General features: G+C 36.5%; 1 protein-coding gene across 16 annotated transcripts in view; it reads left to right on the top strand.

Annotated features, from left to right (window-relative positions):
* The window catches only part of pdlim5.L (PDZ and LIM domain 5 L homeolog), a 159,980-nt gene that overhangs the window by 47,242 nt on the left and 88,912 nt on the right, over positions 1–23,826 (top strand). For 15 of the 16 annotated variants that reach the window (XM_041579355.1, XM_041579379.1, XM_041579310.1 and 12 more), the window contains 1 exon segment: positions 1,499–1,643. In XM_041579355.1, coding sequence (XP_041435289.1) covers positions 1,548–1,643 — 96 coding nt within the window. In that variant the 5' untranslated portion in view covers positions 1,499–1,547. 16 annotated transcript variants of the gene reach the window in all.

Here is a 23,826-nt window from a genome sequence, read left to right as displayed (position 1 = left end):
GGGTTCTTTACTGTAGTTTGAAACTAAATATCCTAATAAACCAGGAAGCTAAATCATTGTCTAAACTACTTTCAAAAGATTCTGCATTATTTAGGTTTACTTGGTTTATATAAATAATTGGTATACACATTGAGAGAGTGCCTGTACCCTTGAAACACATGCACTTCTGCCCTAATAGAAAACATACTATCTCAGTTACAGTTTCATTGCTTGTCTTTTTTTAAATTCTTTTTAGACAGAAGCAATTGCTTCTTGGAATGGATGCAACCCATTAACCCTTGAATAGGCTGTTGGAAATCCTCACTATAGTTGAACCAGATGTGCAGTTTGTTATGGGTTCTGTAGTCTCACTAGACCTCTAGATACACAGCCCTGATTTATATTATCCCAAAGAGAGGGAATTTGGCAGTTTGGGGGAAAATGATGTGCTAGTATTTTAACTAAAAACAAAAAGGCACAACTTTGAAGTTTAGTTAAATGATATGACAGTTATGAATTTAAAAAATGTTGGCAGCATACATATAACCATATCCAAGTGAAGGTTTTCTTCCTGTAATTTTGTTTTTCACCGTCTATGGAGTTCTTTGGATGTTCTGAATTTTTATCTGAATCTATGTACAGATAATTTGCACTTGATGTACATCATATACTGTATATACACAAACAGATGCCTTCTACCCCTCTTGAAGACTTTATAGCTTATGTTTTGTAATTGGTGTGTTGTGCTTCCTTGTGGATATCTATGCTGATTACTTCTCAATCGGTTGCTTCTAGTAGAGACACTTACAATTTCTAATTAAATTATAAGAATCTTCTCAAAACAGAACTAACCCTTCCTTCAGCTAGTGCAACCTGCAGCATATTAACATCGTGTATATGTATTGTCCCCCTCCCACAGCTCTGGTGGTCTACTTCAGAACTAATTATCTAACAGAAGTCTGGATTTTTTGAGTCTATATCTCCAATAATGTATTCTTCTGTTACTACTATCAGAAATATACATGTCTTTGGGGTGTATTTATTAACACTGGAGACAAATATCACCTGTGATGTTGCCCATAGCATCCAATCAGCAGTTGTCACCTACAAGCTAGAAAACAATAGCAAAGATGTGATTGGTTGCTATGGGCAACATCACTGGCTATGTTTGTCTCCAGTGTTAATATGCCCCTCTTTGTGTTATTCAGTTGCGACATTGCAGCAGTCATTTGTAAAGATATAGAAAGTTTTCTGAATATTAAGAAAAAAAAAACCAAGATAAAAGAAAAAAAGATTGCAACGTTTTGATCATCATGATCTTTCTCTGGGAAAATAATAGTGGGTGTGTGAGATTTGTAACTTTAAAAAAAACTTATTTTTGTTTGCACGAGACCTTTTTAGTGCTTTTACTATGTTACCAGCACCCAGGCAGACAATGTTTTTTTTTTTGTGTGAGTACTCCTCTTGTATATAGTAGCAGTACTAAAGTACATAAACATCTATATCTTCTATTTTATAGGATATTTACAGATTCTCCGGTTGAAGCTGATACTTAACCCTCAGCCAGTATGAGTAACTACAGCGTATCTTTGGTTGGCCCAGCTCCCTGGGGCTTCAGGCTGCAAGGAGGCAAAGACTTCAACATGCCTCTAACAATCTCCCGGGTAAGCATTTATCTATGCCAGTTCTTTTTCTGATAGCAGTGTACGTCATGCATCACGTTGCTTCTAAAGAAAGATCTTGTGCCTGTCTTTTTTTTTTTAAAAAAAAAATAAAAGTGCTTTGAATATTTATAGAGCTGCAATTTGACTCTTACAAATAAGCAAATGTTCTAAACATGTTGAATGTATTTAATTGTAATAAATGCATAAAAGCGGGACATTTTTTAACAGTTTATTTTGTGTAAACTACAATAATCATTGATGTATCTAAAACCCATAACATCAGATCCAAATCCCAATATTTGCTACTATTTCACTTTTCTGGGGAACATAAGTATTTTTTCATCCCATCTGTCATACTGTGGGTACAACAATGCAATTTAACCTTCATTCTTTACATAATAATTTGCAATTCTGAGGACAATAGAGAATGCTCTTTATTGATCTGTAAAACAAAGAGGTGCTTACAGCTGGCAAGCGAGTTTGGAGCCTGCGTAATGAATTGGCTGCACATGTACAGTTTTTCACCCCTTTTTCTATTAGTATGGGCCGGATTCAAACAGCTTATGAGCCACAAATATTTATTTTATTGGGTTTGATCCAAGCTGGTTTTGATCAAATTTGTTGAAATATTTGCTATCCCAGCTTTTTTTTTTAAGCCAACACCACTGTATGTGGGCCTCCAAGTTTAATTTCTTCTCAACAAATGTATAATCTAGGCCTGTGCATTTTTGTTTTAACTTCTTGCATGATATAATTGGACACTGCTATAGACTTCTGACATCTTGGTCAGAATCTCCTCAATGGACATTTTATATAAATTGTCAAACAATGCAATTTTGTTACAAATAAGTTGCATGCCATATCTGTATTTGGTTTTGTGTGCTGGTTCTTTTTATAATATTGCTGCCATAAAGGACCAATGTTCTTACAGTTGAGTAAGAGTTAATTTAGCGGTTAAAGGGGTGGTTCACCTTTAAGTTAACCTCTGGAATGTTATAGAATGTCCAATTTTAACCAACTTTTCAATTTTTTTTCATTTTTTATATTTTATAGTTTTTGAATAATTTGCCTTTTTAACTTTTAAATGGGGGTCACTTACCCCATCTAAAAACGAATGCTCTGTAAAACTACAAATGTATTGTTATTGCTTCTTTCTTTTCAGGTCCTTTACTATTTAATTTCCAGTCTCTTATTCAAATCAGTGCATGTTTGCTAAGGTCATTTGGACCCTAGCAACCAGATTGCTGAATAAAAAGTCAAATAACTGAAAAAACACAAATACCACTTTCTACATCAAATTAAAAGTTAAATTAAAGGTGTACAACCCCTTTAAGTATTCATTTTATCATTTATGGTAAGGATCACTAAAGCTGGCCATAGACGCAAAGATCTCATCATATGAATTGAGGATTCGTACGATTTTCGGAACTTGTGTGGAGACTAGCTTTGTCTATCATACGATTGCTGTCAGGGGCAGAACATCGGCTGATCTGTTCTTTAACTACTTTATTTGGTCGGAATGGTAAAACTTTGATCTGAATGGTTATTGGCAGGTCGGGAGATGGGAAAGACTGATCGTACATTGATTCGTAGTAGCGGATCTTTGCATCTGTGGCCAGCTTAAGTCTGTTTTTGATGATGACATCCAGTGCAAAATGCAATAAAATCTGTCATGTTGTCAATCTCGACTTATGCAAAAACTATAATTTCATATCAGAAAGCTTTGCTTCATATGAGTATGGATTCTTTATTATTTTTTAAAAAAAAGTACAACATGGCTTGCACTTGTCAACAACATTCCCATTATAAGCAGGGTCCAACCCGCTGCCTGAAATTTCCCAGCAAAAGAGATAACAGACAGAACATGATGATCTTTGCTTTAGTGCTGTACTCTGTCACTTATTGTACAAGATACATGCTAACTTTAGTACAGCAGCACTTCACATTAACTGATGAGCAGAGTTAATATTGATAGTGTCCAATTGCGTTGGGTTAGATTAAAATTTCATTGGTGCAGTTTGTTATACAAATGTGATATGAGTTTTGTGATGTACCTTATAGAAGATTTTGCATTTGTACATGTACATTATACCCAAAAATACATTTATGTAAATATCTCAAACTACTGTAAAGAAAAGGAATATAAATAGACTTGTAGATGAAATTTTGATCAATCCATAAAGTAGATCTTAGCGTAGTCCAAGGCAGCAGTCTCTTGACTGCAACTTATTTTATTGAGGAAGTGGATAACACGCGCTACATATTTGGGATTGGCTCTTTATCAACTTCATAAAGGGCCTAGCCCAAAATATTTAGTGTGTGTAATCCACTTCCTCAACTAAATAAATTGCAGTCAAAAGACTACCTGTTTATCTACATGAAGTGTAGCCAGGGTTACTGTACTTTTTGCACTTTTATAGCCACTATTCCAGTTGCAGGATCAGTAAATAAAATTGAAGCAAATGGCATTGTATTGTGAACCTGTACTTTGGAAGATGATACGGCTGTATTGGAACTGTGGGCTCCTGTATAAATATTTCTCAATTATAGTGCTTTTGTATATTTGCTCTTCTCTTCTTGCTGAGATGTATTGTTACATTACGAATGGCTGCTTTTATATTGTGTATATACTCTGTAGATTCCTCTGTGAAAAGAATCAGTACACCTATAAAAAGAATAAAATAAAAAGAATTCCTTGCATTAGGATCAATAACATGTAGCCATGTTATAGCACAAGATTAATGTATTAAATAAACTGAATATGTAATTCTCTATCAGAAAATCTCCCCATGTGCCTGCATCTGAAACTTTCAGAAGTAAAGTTGTAGTATCTATTAACTGCTGCTAGCCACCTTTCACATTTACAGTGGCGTGCTGGATAGTGTACACATAATTTCCAGAATGGACCCTGGACCTTAATGGGTTAACAGATTAGTCCTCTAATACTGCATCTGAGAAATGTTTTCTCATTTGTGTGGTCTCATAGGCTTGTTTAGTTTGTCATGATCTGGCTCCCATGAGGGTTGAATTTTTCATGTGCAGACGCAGTGGGTGTAGGAAGAAGAGGAAATCAGTGGGAACCTGCACAGTAACAGGAAGGATGATAAAGTAAAGCTGGTTCAGAACAGCAACCAGTGGGAGAAGGCAAAAAAAAAATGTAACCTTTGCAATAATATAAGAAACGTTTCTTTATATTTTAAATATTATCCATATATTTTAAAGTCTTGTCACTTTAAAGGGGAACTGTCACCCAAAAAAAAATATAATTCCAAATCCAATTTCATCATGTTAGTCAACCAAAATAAACTAATTACACTGTATAAATTATTTGAATCTTGTGTCCATAACTCTGGGAACTCATAGCCTGATGTCCATCCCCATACACTGGTTACACAATTAAATGGTTAAGAGAACTGGGGAAATATGGGGAGAGCAGTGACATCTAGGAAGTGCTGAATGGAAAGTGAAAGTAATTGCTTGCCCCGCCTCTAGGCACAGAGGAGGGGCAGGCGATATTTGATTGACAGCTGAGATTTTGAAATAAGTTTACAACAGCTATGCATGCTTTAATAAAAAAATAAAAAAAAAAAAAAGAATTTGGATTTCATGTTAAATTTGAAAATGACTTTTATTATACAGCTTTTTTTTTTTTGTCTGGATGACTGGTCCACTTTAAGGGTAGGGTTTTGGATCGAATAACCATGAGTGGGATTCTGGGCAATCATGTAATGTGTTTCTTTTTGACAAGCAAATTTTTTTTTTTTTTTCCACTCTTGTTTTTTCTTTTTCTCCATGACTGTTCCCTTTCAATAATGCATCTATCTTTCACATGCAAATACAATTGTTTTACTTGGCAGCAAAAGCTTTTAGTCTTTAAAAATGCATATTTTTCCAAATTCAGAGCTGGTTAGTAAAATGGTCCTTTCAATGTCATCTACACTCCTCATTCACCAGTCATTCTAAATCATCTAAATGATACAATAACAGGATACCAAAAGGAAATGTCTCCAAGCCAGAATAAATCCTATTAGATTTGTTTTGACTGCTTTAGAAACTCAAAGTGTCTGTTTGCCACTGCATGTTAATTTATAACTTGAATAATTCACAGTAGACCACATCATAGAAATATATATTTTCTTCTTTTAAGTTTAATGTAATTATTGGGAATAGGATGCAAAATAAAGTTTTTGGTATATCCTTAAAGGAGAAGGAAAGGAATAATCCCTAGTGGGTGCCAAAATGTTAATTACTTCTGTTTATAATCGCTTACTTGATACCCAGGGCTGTGCTTCTGATAGTTGAAAAGTGGACCAGCCATGGTGCTATGGCAGGACACCGTGCTGCTATTCTCTTGTGAATCTACTTCTAGGTTCTGGGTGCAAATGTGCAGTAGAGTGAAAAGCTAAACTTGAAGCTAACGGACACCTTTTTACCATAATGCACATGCTCTCCTTGCCTGGGGCCCAAAAAACATGATTTAGGAAGTGGAAGAAGATAACAATGTGATACTACTACATAAGTACCCCAGAACAGTGCAGTGAACAGGAGCACCATCCTGTGTTATCAGGTAAGCAATTGTAAATATTGGGGAGTGTCTAACTTTTGGCACCACCACTGATTATAACTTTCCTTCTCCTTTAACAAAGCATTTGCTAACCATAGCATTTAGATAATATATCTAATTTCTTGTCATCAGTCCTAGCTATTAACCCAGGGTAGAACAGCTTTTGAGTGTTTTTCCAATAGATTCTACTGTGCTTTTGTAGGTTTACTTTACAACATTTTTCCTTTATGTAAATGAAGTCACTGCAGTCATCATTTTAACTAAGTGCACCATACTTGATCTTTAGCCGGAAGAAGTAGATCAATACAACACATAAGCAAATGGCAGACACTTAAAACTCCACAATCAAAAAAACAAAAGTATTATTTCATGAGAGCAGCACAGCTTATATTATTCGTTGTTATCCACAACATTCAGCAAGTCATGCTAAACAATATACATCACTAATCAGGTTCTTCATGGCATTTGTGTATGTCACATATAAATATTTACGTCAGAAATGTAAACTTGTGAAGGGTTTCCATTACACAAAAGACCAAGATGCAGTGCCTTTCAATGAAATTTATGTCAAACACAAAAATTGCCATTTTTTTTGTCCACTCAATAAGCCCTTTCTAATTATTGATATTATTGCAGCTTTTTAAATAAATTGGTACTCAAGGCACCCATTGGCCTGGCGTTCAGAGCATTGCCCCTCTCGTCTCTTTTACTTCCCTGTAGGACCTTTCTCTCTACCGCTAGTTCAGACCCGTGAACCAATATTGCAGGTACCATACCAGCTGTGTTTTGGGTTTCGCATTAATACTGGTCAACTTATTGCAACCCTGTTTAAGTTTGGGCAGAGTTATCACTAGAGGTAGTGCCATGCCCTCTCCCCAATTTTAGTGGGTTGGTGCCTTAAATATTTTGTAGATCAAAATATGCTGCAATTATTCTGATCAGCTAGGACAAAAAAAACATAAGTAATGTTTTTTTCTCCTATATTATCACCTGAAGACTGCCCTCCTGGAACTGCCGCTCTAGGTACATTAATGACAATCAAGAGGCTCACTGAAAAGATTTACTGCAGATTGGTTCCAAATTAATTAAGTCTGATTTGCTAAAGAGACGCATTTTGTTTGTTTCACTCTTTTATTTTGTGCTAGTTAAAAGCAAGGCCATAGCCTAGGCAAGCCTGCCCCACTAAAAATACAGTTTTAAACAAAATAAGATGGTTCTTTAATTTATTGATAGAAAAAGTAGTTAAATGAAAAAGTAATAAATAAAAGTGACTGCATGACAAATCAATCCCTACATGTTATAAACATTCTATGGAAACTGGTGGGGTTGAAGACGAAAATATAATGCCACAAGAAAAAAATATATGAAAAGATACAGTGTCTCCGAGCTGCTTGTAGAGTCTGGCAGAAACATCTGAGAAACCATGAGTCAATAGTGTTCATCTGAAGAAAACTGAATCAACAGGTCCCGTTCTTCTTATGTTATCAGGTTTGCAACCGTTTCTCTGATATTCTTGAATTTGAAAAATACTTGTTTGCACACTATCAAACTCTGTTAAATCTGGGAAGCTTTTAGAGGACCACATGGCACATTTTAGCTGTGTTATAGAAGAAATACCATTTATCTAATAAGTTCATAATGTTTAACTGTGTTTTAAATGTTAACTAAAAGCAAGAAATGTAAAATCTGTTGATCCCATATCATTTCTTTGTAAGAAGAGCACACTGTCTGGTACTGTAGCTTTTGGAGTTACTATACTTCTTTGACAGATGGATTTTAGCCAGATCAGTACAGTAAGCAGGCCACACTTCTCCAAATCTACAGCACCAAAGACATATATATCCAGCACTTATAGAGGTTATACATCATTCACTTCGGTCCTTGGCCAGCAACGTTCAATCGAAGGTCTATATCACATGTACACAATGGACCAGGGTCAGTTCTATCTGCTTACAAAGAAATAACATTGCTAATCTCCTTGAAAATGCTGCAGTTGCTGGCTTCTGCTTCCTCCTTCCCGGAGCAGGTTTCAGAGCAGAAATGCGTGAGTATGCATAAACTAATTGACCAAATGCCACTGCATAAATCCAGTGTAAAACAGTATCTGTATTAGTTTCTGTTATCTTGTTCTAACTCTTGAAACAATGTAACAACTCGGTTCTTGTACAGGTCTGGTAAACAGATGGTTTTTGCTACATTGTTTCAGGAATCGACGTTGTTTCCAACCGTTTGTCATTGAGAGTTCTGCATGCTTTAAAAAAAATATCTTTTAATGCCCAATTAATTTAAATGGCAGTAAAGGGAAATGGACTGAAGGGGCAGTTATTCTTGTTATATAATTATAAATGATGTGCATATCTTTGAAGTCTTGGGAAGTGCTCAAGAGTTCACATTGTTGGCAGGAAGCTATTAACATTGGCTTTCCTAGAATTCTTAAGTATCTTTATTTGCAGCAGAGGAAGGGCAACACTGATCATTAATTTCCTTTTCCTTTCATTATTTGGGATCTGTTCCCAGTAGCTGTTTAACCATGCTCTAAACTATATATGGGTACTGCTTCGTAGGCCCCTAGAAGTAATTAGCATTAACAATACAGTGTAGTTTCTATACAAAAATGTTAATTTAGCGTTGCAAGTAATCCTAATCTCTCTTTTCATCTGCAGTGTCATATATTTAACTAAATTTATAGCTTCAGTCTGATATGAATATTATCTATCAAGTAACACTCTCACTTTAAAGACTATTGCACCTATAACACTTCACTGCTAACATATTTAAGCTAGAGGAGAATGCCTGATACTTCTCCGAGCCAGATACAGTAATACATTTGAAGATCAGTTGTAGATCTTTCATCCTGTTCCATTTATGTGCCAGTCTGTTGCATATTTTTTCATTGCTCCCATCCTCTGTTTTGTTATTTGACAACGAAGTAGCTGGATAGGAAAATGAAGACCTGTGTACTTTCTTACTGATGAGGACCTCCGCTTCAAGCCCTCCCAAAGAGACAATGATGGCACCAGCCTAATGTCCAGTTAGGGTGATATTTGGAAAGAATGACTATTTTGCATATATATATATATATATATATATATATATATATATATATATATATATATATATATATATATATATATATATATATATATATATATATATATATATATATATATATATATATGAAACTATTTAACCTTGGAATATGGGAGGAAGGCCCCTCCATAAGCAACATTTTGTTGTTTTTTTTTTACTACACTTTGTTTAGCCGAGGAGATAACCTAAAGTCCGGGCAATTACGAAGTTCTAAGAATAGCCATTAATTATATTTATTAAACACTAAATAGATTTTAAAACCAGATGTTACTTAACCATCTGGTCTCAGACTGCAGCTTAGTTATTTAGTAATCCATAACTGTTGCAATCGAAGACCATAAGCAAGTAAATTGTTGATAAGTTATATGCACCTTTTCATTATATAGCTATAGTCCATAAAAATTTTATATTTCACAGACGTCTGTTTTCTGTATAATGTAAATTCAAGCCGACATAAATGTTATCGAAATCGAATGCTTATAATATGAACGGCCTCTTGAATATTCTGAGATATAGTTTTGCTCAATCCCTTGAGAAATGTAAAAGCGGGGTTCTACTGAATTTACTGTACTTAAATAACAGGGTGTTTCAGCAGGTGGAGAAGCATATGACAACATCTACTTAATTGAATGGGGGGAGGGACAATGGCATTAATGGAGCTATCTGTCTTTTCTTACTAAGTCAATGAAAGCATCCAAAGGAGGTCTTAGCCTAACTTTAAAAATAGAAGCTCTTACTCCATGCCTATCTCTCATGTAGTCATTGTTACTGTTGTTTTAAGATTTTGATGCATCTCCGTTAAAGTTTAATCATAGTTTCTGTTACTTTGGGTTGAAAAACATTAATAGTCCATCAATTTCAACCCCACCAAACTGTACAGACTCAGTTTCTCAAGTCTCAAAAGTGTAAGTATACTCTAGTTCTTTGCACTTCTCCATATGAGAAGAGATCTCCAATATCCTCTTATTTAAAGTGTAATCCTGTTCCTTCTCAAGTGCCTTTGCTCTAAGAAAACAGTCTCAACCTTCATAGTCTTTCCTTATAGTTTAATTCTCTATTCCCCTTACAAGTTTAGTTGCACATCTATGCACTGAAACTAATAAATGTTTGTCCTAAAGCCTGGGTCCCAAAACTGCAATGCATATTCATGGTGAGGCCTTAACATGGATCTATAAAGAGGCAAATTTTGATTTGAACAGTCATCATTTTTATGTCCTTTTTTTATGCAAGACCGTGCTTTATTTGCTTAATGGAACAATGACACCAAAAGCTGAAAGTGTATCAAAGTAATTAAAATGTAACTGTTGCCCTGCACTGGTAAAAGTTATGTGTTTGCTTCTACTATAGTTTATATAAACAAGTTTCTGTATAGCCATGGGAGCAGCCATCCTGCTCCGTTCCCTGTTAACCAGCTGTGATCCAGCTTCAGGCAATAGCCCAATTAAGGGGTTATTTAAGCCTGATCCATACAACAACCTGTGGTTGATCAATAACCCTCCTGCTTTGTCCAAGCTGTGCGAATCCTGTGTTCCTGTCATGTACCTCTGTTCCTGCCCAAGTTTTTCCTCTGGTTATGATGCTCTTGTTTCTGGTCCGTTGTCTGTTATTGGATTTCTGCTTGTCTGCTGCCCACACCAATCCAGTGCCTGTTTCATGGACTTTGTTGCTGCCTGCTTTGACAATGTGCCTGAACCTGGACCTTTTTTCTTAGATACATTTTCTGTTAAGGTCCTTTCATTTATTAATCCTTTTGCTCAAAGCAGTTTGTGCCAAGTCATAGAATGTTTAATAGTTTACATTGACTTCTCGCAACCAGTTTAAACAAACCATTCTGACACCTATGGTACTCCACTAACAACAGCGGTCCACTTAAAAAAGTTTCCATTTACCACCACTCTTTGTAATCCAGCCTTCAGACAGTTTTCTATGCAAACATTATTTACAAACATGTTTCAGACCAGGATTCCTTAAACGACAAGGGCAAAAAAAATAAAATCCCATTTTTACTTTCTTTAATGAAAAATAAACCTATCTCCAATATATTTTAATTAAAAAATGTGTACTGTTTTTATAAGAAACCTGACTGTATGCAGTAAAATTCTCCCTTCATTTACTGCTGTAGATAGAAATTGTCAGATGGTCCCTAACTGCTGAGCAGGGAAACAATCATACTTGCCATTCAGAACTCAAGCAGCTTTGTTTATGATGATCCATAAGCAGCCCAGGCCACACTGAGCATGTGCAGGGTCAGGCCAAGATGTTTAACAAAGTTACAAGATGACAGCCCCCTGTGGCCAACTTTGAAAGCATAAATCATTTGTTTGATTAGGCTTTGTGGTGCAGTCAGTTCATGCTTATGTTTAGTATACAAAATACAGCATTTCTAGCCTTATTCTATTTTAGACTTTCCTTGTCCTTTAATTTAATTAGTATCCTTCTATGTGGTACTTTATGAAATGATTTAACAAAATCTAACTAGATCACATCCACTGTCAGTCCTATGATTAGGCTTTTGCTCATCTTCTTATAAAAAGCAATTACATTTTTCTAGCAAGATCTGTAAAACCATTTTGGCACATGTCATTTGAAATGTGTTTCAGGACTGTATATCTTGTAACCAAAAGTTTTCCTACCACCAATCAGTATTAGAATTCAATAAATGGGATGCCCATAAGTAAGAAGTGCCAAATTACTGGTCCTATGTTAGGATAGGATATAATGTGCCTGTAATGGATCATTCTCATGTTAAATGCGTTGTTTGGTTCTACACATTTAAATCAGGCATTATTTCATACATAGGATAAATATAAACCTCTCAGAAGACATGCTGACAGGTTACATGATTATTTCTTTGGCAAAGTGAGATGACTAATTCAGCCTATTTTGTAGACTCTGGTCAATAGATTCTTGGGTTGGTTTGAAGAATTATTTATCTTATCTGTACAAAGTAGTGGCTGAAAATCATGTATTTATTTACATTAATGGTGATGGCATAGGGCTATGTGATGACAAGGGTAACCTGACAGTCTGAAGTTTACTTTGTAATACAGCAGACTTTAACATGGTAGATCTCTTCCTACTCTATTTTTAATTAGCTCTTCTTGCATGGCGTCCTTCTGGTATGAAGATCTTGCAGTGAGAGGCCAGGTGTCTGTCTGTCATTGCCTCATCAGAGGTGAAGCAGTGTTGCTGAATGGCACAAAAGCAATGCCTTGCATTGAAAGATACATAGTTGTGTTTTAGGGATAACTCTATCTGGCCCAATGTTCTGTATCTTCACTCTTCTGTGCAGGAATGTATTCTTTGTAAGAATTCTTATACTATCCAGTACCAAATTACACTGTATTGGTGTAGAGAGAATTTTGCATTTGGACAAGAAATCTCATCAATTTGTACTGCCCTTTAAAATATATACACTAAACCCAGTAAATGGGGTCGCTTTCATTACAACTTCATGTTGATGAACCGCTTCTTTTTCCTGCAAATTCACTGTGCAAGAGGCAGATGCCTTGCATTTTAAAGATGGGGTGGACAGTGGTTCAGTGTCTGACACTGGCCTTAGACTTTGAGTTAATTCATTATACTCGTTGCTTATCTGTATAAGAAACTTCAACATACAACACTAGCCTAAAAAGGCCGAAGTTTATGGTAGGGTGGGACTCTTTATTCAGAGCTCCTTACTGCTGTGTGAACATGTTCTCAGAGGAAGAGTTCAATTAGTGTTTTAAAACCAAAAATCAGGAAACTTTTAATTAGAAGAATAGCATGTCATCAAAAGTCCTATTTTATTGCGCTTACATTAAATATATATATATTTTTCTTCCTGAGGACGGCTAGTTGTAGCCGAAACGTCGGATCAATAAATCACAGCCTTTGCGGCTTTCTTTTGAAGTCCTGTGCGGTTTTTTTGTTACAATATAATACTATTCGTTTACCAGCACCTGGGCAGTTATTTACAAGGAAGGTGTGCACCTCTTTGGACTCCTTTTGTGGGCGTGACCTGTGAATCAAACATACATTATTTTAATATATAGCTTTAAAAACTGCTACAATTTATATAGTGATACATAGTAATCAGCATAGTACAACCCTTATAGTGTATAAATATTCAAATCTATAAATATATAAATATATAAATATTTAAAATTAAAACATAAAAACAATGTCAATGTCGAGGATTTTCTTAAAAGCGGCATACTCAACTTTTATAGTACTGACAATGATCTTAAATAGTCTATGTTTCTAAAAAAGGTAGGAAGGAACAGTATTCATTTAGACCGCGGGGAGCTAAAGTGTCAAGTGTTCTGATCCAATAAACTTCCTTTTGTAACAGTAAACGATCCCAGTCACCTCCTCTGTTCGGTTCTGGGACTAGATCTATACCCATGAATTTTAGGGTTGGGAGTCTATGTCCTTCTCTTAAAAAATGCTGTGGAAGGGGCTGATCTGCTTCTCCTGTTTCAAATGCTTTTTTAATGGACGATCTATGATTTCCCATTCTTATACGTAATGTGTTTTGAGTTTTACCCACGTATGTTAAACCGCACGGGCATATTATAATATAAATGACATGGGTAGATGTGCAAGTTATTCTGCCTGAGTGGGGATGTTTAAATGTGTCACCAGTCATCATAGATCTGCACGTGGTACAACCTGCACATTTATGACACCCTTTTTTTAGTTTACTTAAAATGTCTCTTTTCTGTTCATAACAGTGAACGGGGTCAGTCTGCATTAGTAGATCTCTCAGATTTGGCCCCCGTTTGTAACCCCACATAGGCATTTGTGTCAGTGTTTTAGATAGCTTTTTATCACTTTGTAAAATTGGCCATTGACTATCGACAATGTCCTTAACTTTTGGTGATCCAGTGGTATATTGCGATGTTACAATAAAGCGATTTTGTTTATTAGGGGTGGTTTTTGTTTCCTCTCGCTGTGACATGTGTATACGTGCCTTTTTCAATGACGTGTTTAGTACGTGTGGTTTGTACCCTCTCTGTACGAAGCGATTAAATGTTTCTTGTATTTGCTTTTCACAAGTGTCACTTTCAGAGTTATTGCGTATGGTACGCAAGAACTGTGAAAAAGGCACTGCTTTTTTTGAACTTGGTGGATGAAAACTTGTAGAATAAAGCAAAGTGTTTCGATCTGTAGGTTTTTCTATATAATTTGTAACCCAACCTGTTATTTTGTTTATAAATTTCAACATCCAGAAACTGGATCTTTTGCTCATCATGTGTTAATGTGAATTTGACTGTGGAATTTAAGTTATATATATATAATATCTGTATACTGCCCCCTAAATGGCTAAGGAGACAATTGTTCATTTCTGTATGCAACCAACAGGTTTGTTCAACAGCCATAAGCAGCTCCATAAAGCTGAATTATTGGTCATTTACAGTTATGATATTTTGGCTCCTTAAAAAATGGGTCACAAGGCTGGGCAGTAAATATAGGACTATACTTTGTTCCTATGGGATAAGTAGAAAAAGACTAGAGGGATGACTGTATGTTAAGCATGATTTTAAACCCAGTATTTAGGAGGAAGTTGTGAAGGAGAATAAGAGTCCTGAAGCCTTACTGCAGACCCTGCAGGGGTTAACAGGAGGTTTAGCAATTTCAACATATATTGGTAAAAAAGGACAACCTCTGGTTATGTTGGGTGGCTTAAATTTAATTGGCTGTGGGGCCTAGCAACATCTAATTACACTACTGCTTATTGCTATTAAGTTAGACATATAATCAATTGAGAATAACCTAGGGGTACTGGTGGATGATAAACTTAAGCTATAGCAAACAATGTCAGTCTGCAACAGGAAGGGCCAGACAGATGTCCTGTGTGTAAAGGGGGTATAAAATCATTGTGGAGTGGGTCAGTCTCCCTCTTCACAAAACACTGGTAAGGCATATAATATTCAATACAGTTTTGGCCTCCAGTCCTTGCAAAGAAACCAAAACAGTTTTAATGTGTCAAGATTACATTATGCATTGTTTTACATTATACCAATGTGACTGTGATAAACCGTTTTGAAGATAAATACAGTTACATTTATTCAATCAGCAAGTGAGGGTTAAACGCAACCGTAATCCATTTTTGTCACATTTGCAGCTGTAGGGGCCACCTATAGACACAAATGGATCCTGTTGAAACAGCCGTTCTGTGGTTTCAATTCAATCAACACCTGAGACTAAACACAGTCAGGCACTTACACAGAGACATTGCTTTAATCAGTTGCAGAGATTGTGATGTGAATGCATATACAGCTGTTCAAGCCCCTTTTGAAAATCCTCATTTTCCCTGTTAGAGAAGGCTTAGGAGTAGGTCAGAGTTCCCCATATGATAATTATGATTATTGTGGCTTATCTGTTGGCAATAAACTGTCTTGGAGCTTTCCTTCTCCTTTAAATTCTACTGAAAGGGCACTTTTACTACTCTTCATGTGGTTTTTCAAAGGCAGTTACGGCATGCCCCCCCTCTGGCCAACTGTGATTTATTTTTGCATGTCAGTGATTCATATGTGCCCTTAAGAGTATTCTTGATTAATATTGATAACAAAGGCTTAAGACTCAAGTTGTCTGTCTGTTTGTGTAAAATACCTTTCAGATGTTTTACTCATCGCTGAGCCATAAATGGTTCCATGGTGACTCTTTAACTAAAATTATAGCTTAATGCCACAACCAGACGTGAATGTCTGACACATAGTTGGAACAAATATATGCTATTTGATGGATGGTTTTGGCTTAGAACTGAAATCCCATGCATATTTTCAGTATTTTCAGAAACCTGTTACCCTGAGAAAATGAGCTCCTCCAACATGGTATCTTTGTGTTTTAAATTCTATACAGTGTTGACAAAGAGCTTTATCTGTCTTCAGCAAGTAGTTCCTTAGGGCTAAGTTGTTTTATTGCCATATGGGGCAATAGGAAGGGCCACTTGTCCCTCAAAAATGTGCTGGTGTACATTTTCACGAAGCTTTCTCATCTTTCAAAAAGAGTTCTGGAAATAATTTTTAGAGCTGGAGATTATGTACACTGTTGTTTTACTGGACTTTTAAAAAAGCAATAACCTCATTTATATGGAGTATGTTTTATAAGCTTTCAACTAAAGGACCCAGTTTATATTTGACTTTTTCTTATTATTATTACCTTTTTATATAGAGCTGACATAGTTTGCACAGCTTTACACAGATAAATAATTCTCACCATTCCATGGCCCAGTGGTGCTTACAGTACAAAATCCTTATCACATTCACACACTATGGATAATTTTATCAGGAGCCTGTTTATCTTCTTGTATGTATTTTGGTGTGGGAAGAATCCAGAGTACCCAGAGGAAACCCATGCAAGCACATAGAGATCATAAGTTAGAATAAGTAATGCAGTAGCTACAGCTCATGCGTGTATTAATGCTACTACACATACAAACATATTTTGTGTGTCTGCCAGGCAGCTCATGAAGTGCATATATGCCCTTTTATTTATTTCGTTTCTACACTTCTGCCTTGAGCTGGTGGACATGAATGTGATGGATAGGGCTTTGGCATGTAAAGGTATATGCCAAAGAGAATCCTGTGACAGACTCCACACGAGCAATCTAAGAAAGGTACTGTCCTTTAACAGTTTAAATGTCTGCAACCTGGACTTGCACCTGAACCTGCAATTTGACCCTCTACCAGCACCTGGTCTATTTACTTGCTTTCTTGACCCAAACTGTATCACCTCCTTCTGGAATTACATATAGTTATAGGTATTATTCATCTTTAAATTAACTTTTAGTATGAAGTAGAGAGTGATATTCTGAGACAATTTGCAAATGGCTTTCATTTATTATTATTTGTGGATTTTAACTTATTTAACTTTTTATTCAGCAGCTCTCCAGCAAGCTGTTTGCTAGGGTCCGAATAAGCCTAGCTACCATGCATTGATTTGAACAAGGGATTGGTATATGAACAGGAGAGATACAAACTATACAATTATTTAACCAGTACATACTAAGTTTGAATGCATTTGTTTGAGCTTACCGCTGAATACGGTGGGCCCGGGTGCACACGCCCCAGACCTTCAGCAAGGGGAGCAAAACACCAGAAAACTTCAAAAGAGGCTGGCACAAGCCTGGACCCACTAAGTCGTAAAGCCGGAGTCAGATAGTAAAAGGGTTAAAGCTTACATTTTATTTTCCATAATTAAGAACCAAGGTCTGACGTGTTTCGTGTCTACCAAGGACACGTAGTCATAGGCTGAACCTGGTAGACACGAAACGCGCCAGGCCTTGGTTCTTCATTAGTGAAAACAAAATGTAAGCTTTAACCCTTTCACAATCTGACTCCGGCTTTACTACTTTGGAGGTCCAGGCTTGTGCCAGCCTCTTTTGAAGTTTCCTATGAACAGAAGAGGCCCGAATAGAAAGATGAGCAATAAAAAGTAGCAATAACCATAAATGTGTAGCCTTGCAGAGCATGTTTTTTTTTTTTTGATGAGGTCAGTGACCCCCATTTGAAAGCTGCAAAAAAAAAAAAAGAAAAAATGAATGCCAATTGAAAATGTGTTTAGAAATAGCCATTCTAGAACATACTAAATGTTAAAGTAAAGGTAAACCACCCTTTAAGGAAGGAGAAGATCAAACATGTCCGGGACGCATTTGTTATGTGTCATGGACACGCCCTCTACTGACAACAGAGGAGAGATGGTCACTTCACCATTCCTGTGTCTTGAACCAGCTTCACAAGGTCGACAGAAAACCACTCGTTAGTATGCTTATGAGTCCCATTTCTAATTGCAACCATCCTTAATTACAACTCCAGTCCTGCCTGGTCCCTTATGCATTCTGCTCATCATGGAATTCCAGTAAACGCAGTATTGAAAAGGTTATTGGCAGGTTGGATGGTTTTAACTTTTATGCCATAGGACATAAAACCTCATAGGATTAAAATCTCCACCCAAAAAATGTACAATGACCCAATAACATTTGGTCAGGGTTTCAGAAATTCACAACACTAAAGTTATTTATTTCTTCATGTACATATAATGTGTTTATTGTTCGAAAAATTAGGAATGAGGGATCTTCTCCAATGCAGACAGAAACTTGAAGTGATGTAAAATGTTATGAGATAATGCACCTTGAGGCGAGGGAGTAACTCATGCCAAATAGACATGTTTTCTGTTTTATTGTTTTGTTGCCTAGCATTTCAGCTCTGTGTCGTCTGCACAGCTGTTCTGTTGTGTATGCGATGTGTAGGACTATCAGTTTTGTTCCTAACCAGCATTCCTTTTTTTTTTTTTTTTTTATGGGCAACTACAAATAGTGCTGGTATATAATTATCTATAAGCAATGACTTCTGTCTTGCATAATTTGGTGCCTAATAAGGTGCCTCTAGCTCAAAAACAACATAAAGACTTGCATACCATTTACACCAGATACTCAGCAGCCAATATAATCATGCAGTCAATGTCACTGCATTTTAGTTGCTCTTGAAATAAATCTTTATATAAATTAAGAGTACTGTAGGCTGATACCTTGTTCTCAAGAAGTGAGTAGTTACTTGAGGATCATGTCAAACCGGTTTATTGCCAAAGTGTTAGGAGAAAAAAATGCAGACAATTTTTTTTTTTTAAACTAATGGCAGCAACTTCACATGCTAATTTAATGTGATAACATGGAGTGCGGTGAAGTAATGCTAAAAAGTAACTTCTAATGGGAGTGTGTGGATAACTATTGTTTTTGCTGCAGCTGTCTACCTTTAAGGAAAATACCCATATATTTTTTTTTTATACTGCATGGAGATTTTTGCACATGCTACTACGGATGCACCAAAAACATCAATGTTGACTCAATTGTAACCTTAACATCCATTCAACAATACAGGTAGGGGACCCGATATCCCAAAACACATTATCAAGAAAGCTCTGAATTACGGGAAGGTTGCCTCCTATAGGGGTATATTTATCAAAGAGTGAAGTTAATAGTGAAGTTCCGCCACTAGAGTGAAATTCCGCCACTTCCCATTCATTTCTATGGGGTTTTTAAAGGCGTATTTATGAAAGGGTGAAATTTCACTTTCACCCATTGATAAATACGCCTTTCAAAATCCCATAGAAATGAATGGAGAGCTGCGGAATTTCACTCTAGTGGCGGAACTTAACTCTTTGATAAATTTACCCCATAGACTCCACTTTATCCAAATAATCCAAATTTTTTAAAATTATTTCCTTTTTCTCTGTAATAATAAAACCGCACCTTGTACTTGATGAAAACTAAGGTATAATTAATCCTTATTGGAAGCAACGCCAGCCTATTTGGTTTATTTAATGTTTACATGATTTTCTAGTAGACTTGAGTTATGAAGATCCAAATTATGTAAATATCCATTATCCAGAAAACCCCAGGTCCCAAGCATTCTGGATCCCATAGCTTTATTGCCTTCTTTCAGATGACCTTGCATTTATGGTTAGAGCAATGTGCTTGGTCAGGGGCGCGCCGCCAATGAGGCGAGCTGAGACGCTCGCCTCAGGCGGCAAACGCCGGAGCGGTTTCCAGGGGCGGCAAAAAGCCGCTCCTGCACCTTTAAGAGCCGAATTTCCGGTTTTTAAACCGGAAATTCGGCTTTACGAATGCGAGAGAGCGCAATTGCGCTCTCCGCATTAGTGTTCCTGCCTCCCCTCCCGACAGGTAAGTCGGCGAGGGGGGGCGGCATTGCAGGAGCCGCCTCAGGCGGCCCTAAGGTACGAATCGGCGCTGTGCTTGGTATAATGCACAAAGGATTACCATGGCAGTGCATTCCGAATAGTTTTTTGGCTGACCATTTGATGTAAGGAGTAAATATCCTTCATAAGTATTTATTTTAAGGAGACTGAAGGTCCAACATTTATCCATCTTGTGGACTTATGACCTCAGATACTAACTAACTAACTAGCTAACTAAAAGTTGAATTGAGCATGCAGAGGAGTTTAATATGTAGGGAACATTTATTGGCATACTTATATGAGGTTCTTGAATATTACATATTTTGCCCAGCCAAAAATTAGGGCCATCATTGATATTGGTGTATCTGAAATTTTTCGTAAAATGCATGCATACAAAATTTTTGACATTTTGAAAAATGCAGGTGTATGAGAAGTGGTGCAGATAATGCATTATGGATATAAAACCCTGGAGAATAATAGGGTTGATATTTGGCTCTGACATATATTGAGAACTTGGAATGTTCGCTGAAATTGCAAACAGCTGGAAACTTGTAGGATAGCATATTCTTTTTCTCCATTCAAATGAACATTTTCTTATTTAAACTCAGCATACATTCTTGAGTGAGCTTGTTAAAGTGCATATTCTGGATTCCTGCCTACTATAGCACAGAATATTTGTTTTATAGTATTTATGGATACAAATGTACAAATGACTGATTCCTCTTTAAGCCAATTCCCACCGTTCCTAAAGTTTAACCAAATCATATGGGATTACAACTTTCTTATGCTTGTCTTGTTTTTTTTTTAATTCAGTGAAATTATACTTTGTGGTAATGAATCAAATAGCTTTTATTACCTAGCTGCTGTAATACTAGAAACATTGTTTGTTTTGGAAAGCTTTACAGAATTTTTAGAGGCTTATTTTGCTCCAGATAAAGGAAAAATTTGATTTTTGCACAATATATTTTACAGATCTTACTTTTATACAGTAACATCCGTTGGAATTTGGTGGGAGGCTCAAGTCTGTCCTAACTAAGACAGAATATTTAAGCAACAGCATGGATTTCTTCTTTGTATGCACAATATGACTTGCTGCTGCTTGGCCCCCTGGGGACTACATTTCCAGTGTATCTTGAGTTTAACCTTTACCATCCATGACTAGCAGCCAGACATAGCGGTATATTTATCAAACACTGAAGTTAAAGATCGCAGTCTGCTAGAGTTAAATTCCTCTACTCCATTGATTTCGATGGGATTTTGAAAGGTGTATTTATCAAAGGATGAACTTTCACCCATTGATAAATACTATTTTAAAAATCCCATAGAAATTAATTGGTTGTGGCGGAATTTCACTCTAGAGGACTGGTGATCTCTAACTTCACTTTTTGATAAATATACCCCATAGAGTATATTAGAACAGTGAGTGAGTATGTCTGCAGAGAAAACGATTATCATTTTCTTATCATTATTTGTAGCTGTTAAATACAGAAACAGTGAACATTTAGCTTGTGTCCAAAGGTGTACTGTTATGTCGTCAACTCTCCCTCCCATGAGCAATTCTTTTCTTATCCTTTTTACTAATGTCCCTCTTCCATTTTTAGTTCACCCAGACATCCTTATTTCATCTTTACCTGATGATTTATATTGTTCTCTCCTCTTTATTCACTTTTCCATTGTGCCAGTGTATTTTTCCCCTCTGCTCATGTGCCAACCTCTTTTAGTTTTACCTTTCTCGTCATGTGACATCAAGGGGCAGATTTATCAAGGGTCGAAATTCGGCCATCGAATTTAAATACTTTGAATTCAAATATCGAATTCAAACTTTTTTCATCGAATTTGGGTATTCTGCGGTCAAAGTAAAATCATTCAAATCCTTCGAATTGAACGATTTTATTGTACGATTTTACCTCGACTTAGAACTTAGAAAAATGCTGTAGAAGGTCCTCATAGGCTAACATAGTACTTCGGCAGGTTTAATTTGGCGAAGTATTGAAGTCAAGGTTTTTTTAAAGAGACAGTACTTTGATTATCAAATGGTCGAATATTCGAACGATTTTACTTCGAATCGAAGTCGTAGTATCCTATTCGATGTTCGAAGTATCCAAAAAAATGACTTTGAATTTTGAATTTTTTTACTTAGAAAATTCCCTCGAATTCACTTCGACCCTTGATAAATCTGCCCCCAAATCTTTCACCTTCTCTCCATTTTTGCCATCTCTTCCATTGTCCTGAAAAAAGGAAACACAGGTAAGATTAATATTCTTTCCTCATTGGCAGATATTCAACCAGCCAGTAAGGGAAAATGTGCTCCAGAATCGGCAAGCACTTCCGGACGCCACTTCAAATAGGTAAAATTCAACTTTTATTTCAAATGCATTAAAACCATAATGTCCTGGTCAGGACATTATGGTTTTAATGCATTTGAAATAAAAGTTGAATTTTACCTATTTGAAGTGGCGTCCGGAAGTGCTTGCCGATTTCTCCTATACTCGAAAGTGTACACACCCCCTGCTACGGGTTCGGGGCGATGCACCCGGACCACTCAAGACTTCGGGTGAGTGTTTTTCCCATTTGTCCATCAGCGACTTCTATTTGAACATTACGTTTAAGTGCCGGACCTGGGGTCTTTACACCCAGGTCACGTCTGTTACTGGGTGAGCAAGGTTCTTTACTCATCCAATTAGATTACATTTATTCAAACAATCCATTATAGGACTGTGCAGCTTTAAATTTCGTTGTAAATCAAAATGTGCTCCAGAATGTCTTAAAGGAGTGGTTCACCTTTAAGTTACTTTTTAGTTTAGTTCAATTGGTCTTCATTATTTTTTTTTTTTTTTTATAGTTTTTAAATTATTTGCCTTTTTCTTCTGATTATTTTCATCTTTTTAAATGGGGGGTCACTGACCCTAAAAACCAATGCTCTGTATAGTAACAAATGTATTGTTATTGCTACTTTTTATTAGTTATATTTCTATTGGGTCCTCTCCTATTCCTGTCTCTCATTCAAATCAATGCATGATTGCTAGCAGTGGCATAACTATAGAGGAAACAGACCACGCAGATGCAGGGGGCCCAGAGAAAAGGGCGGCCCGAATTGCATCTGCTTCCTCTATAGCTAACAAGAATACCCCCTCCCTCAGCTGCACTCTTACCTGCAGCAAGGTATTGGAGCGCAAGTTGGCACGAGTGGGGAAGTTGGCGGGGTCAGGACAGTAAATGGGCGGACTTGGCCAGGAAGTGGGTGGGAGGCTGGGGATTGGAGTGTTTGACCCCTTTAAAGATATTTTTGCTTGGGGGCTTGGCCCACTCTTGTTACACCACTGCAATATAGACCTAGCAACCAGATAATAAAAAATGGCAAACTGAAGAGCTACTGAATAAAAGGTTAAATAAATCAAAAGCCAGAAATAATAAAAAAATGAAAACCAATTGCAAATTGTCTCAGAATATCACTCTCTCATACCTCAACATATAAGTTAATTTAAAAGTGGACAGCCCCTTTATTAAGTTAAAACCCCTTGTTTTACAACTTCAGCTTCATGTGAACATCTTTTATTTTGTTTTCATTTGTTTTGGGAAATATAGTACTTATTTCTCTCCAAGGATTGTGGGTATGGCAGGCCATGAAATTGATGTCAATGTATGAGTTTAGAAAGCTAGATCACATTTAGGAGTGGGTTTATATGTGACTGTGCAGCAGCAAATGATCCTATTGACATTTTCCTTCCAAAGTAATTACCATTGGATGCCTTTCACCAACATGTCACTGCTCAGTAATAGGAACTTGTTAAATTATACCCTTCTCGGTGTGGATGTTTCCAGCAGCAACACGCAACAGAGGCAATAATA

The sequence above is a fragment of the Xenopus laevis genome, chromosome 1L, assembly GCF_017654675.1.
Source record: "Xenopus laevis strain J_2021 chromosome 1L, Xenopus_laevis_v10.1, whole genome shotgun sequence".
Classification (NCBI taxonomy): domain Eukaryota; kingdom Metazoa; phylum Chordata; class Amphibia; order Anura; family Pipidae; genus Xenopus; species Xenopus laevis.
The sequence above is the reverse complement of the archived record's forward strand: the minus strand, read 5'-3'. Positions and strand labels throughout refer to the sequence as shown.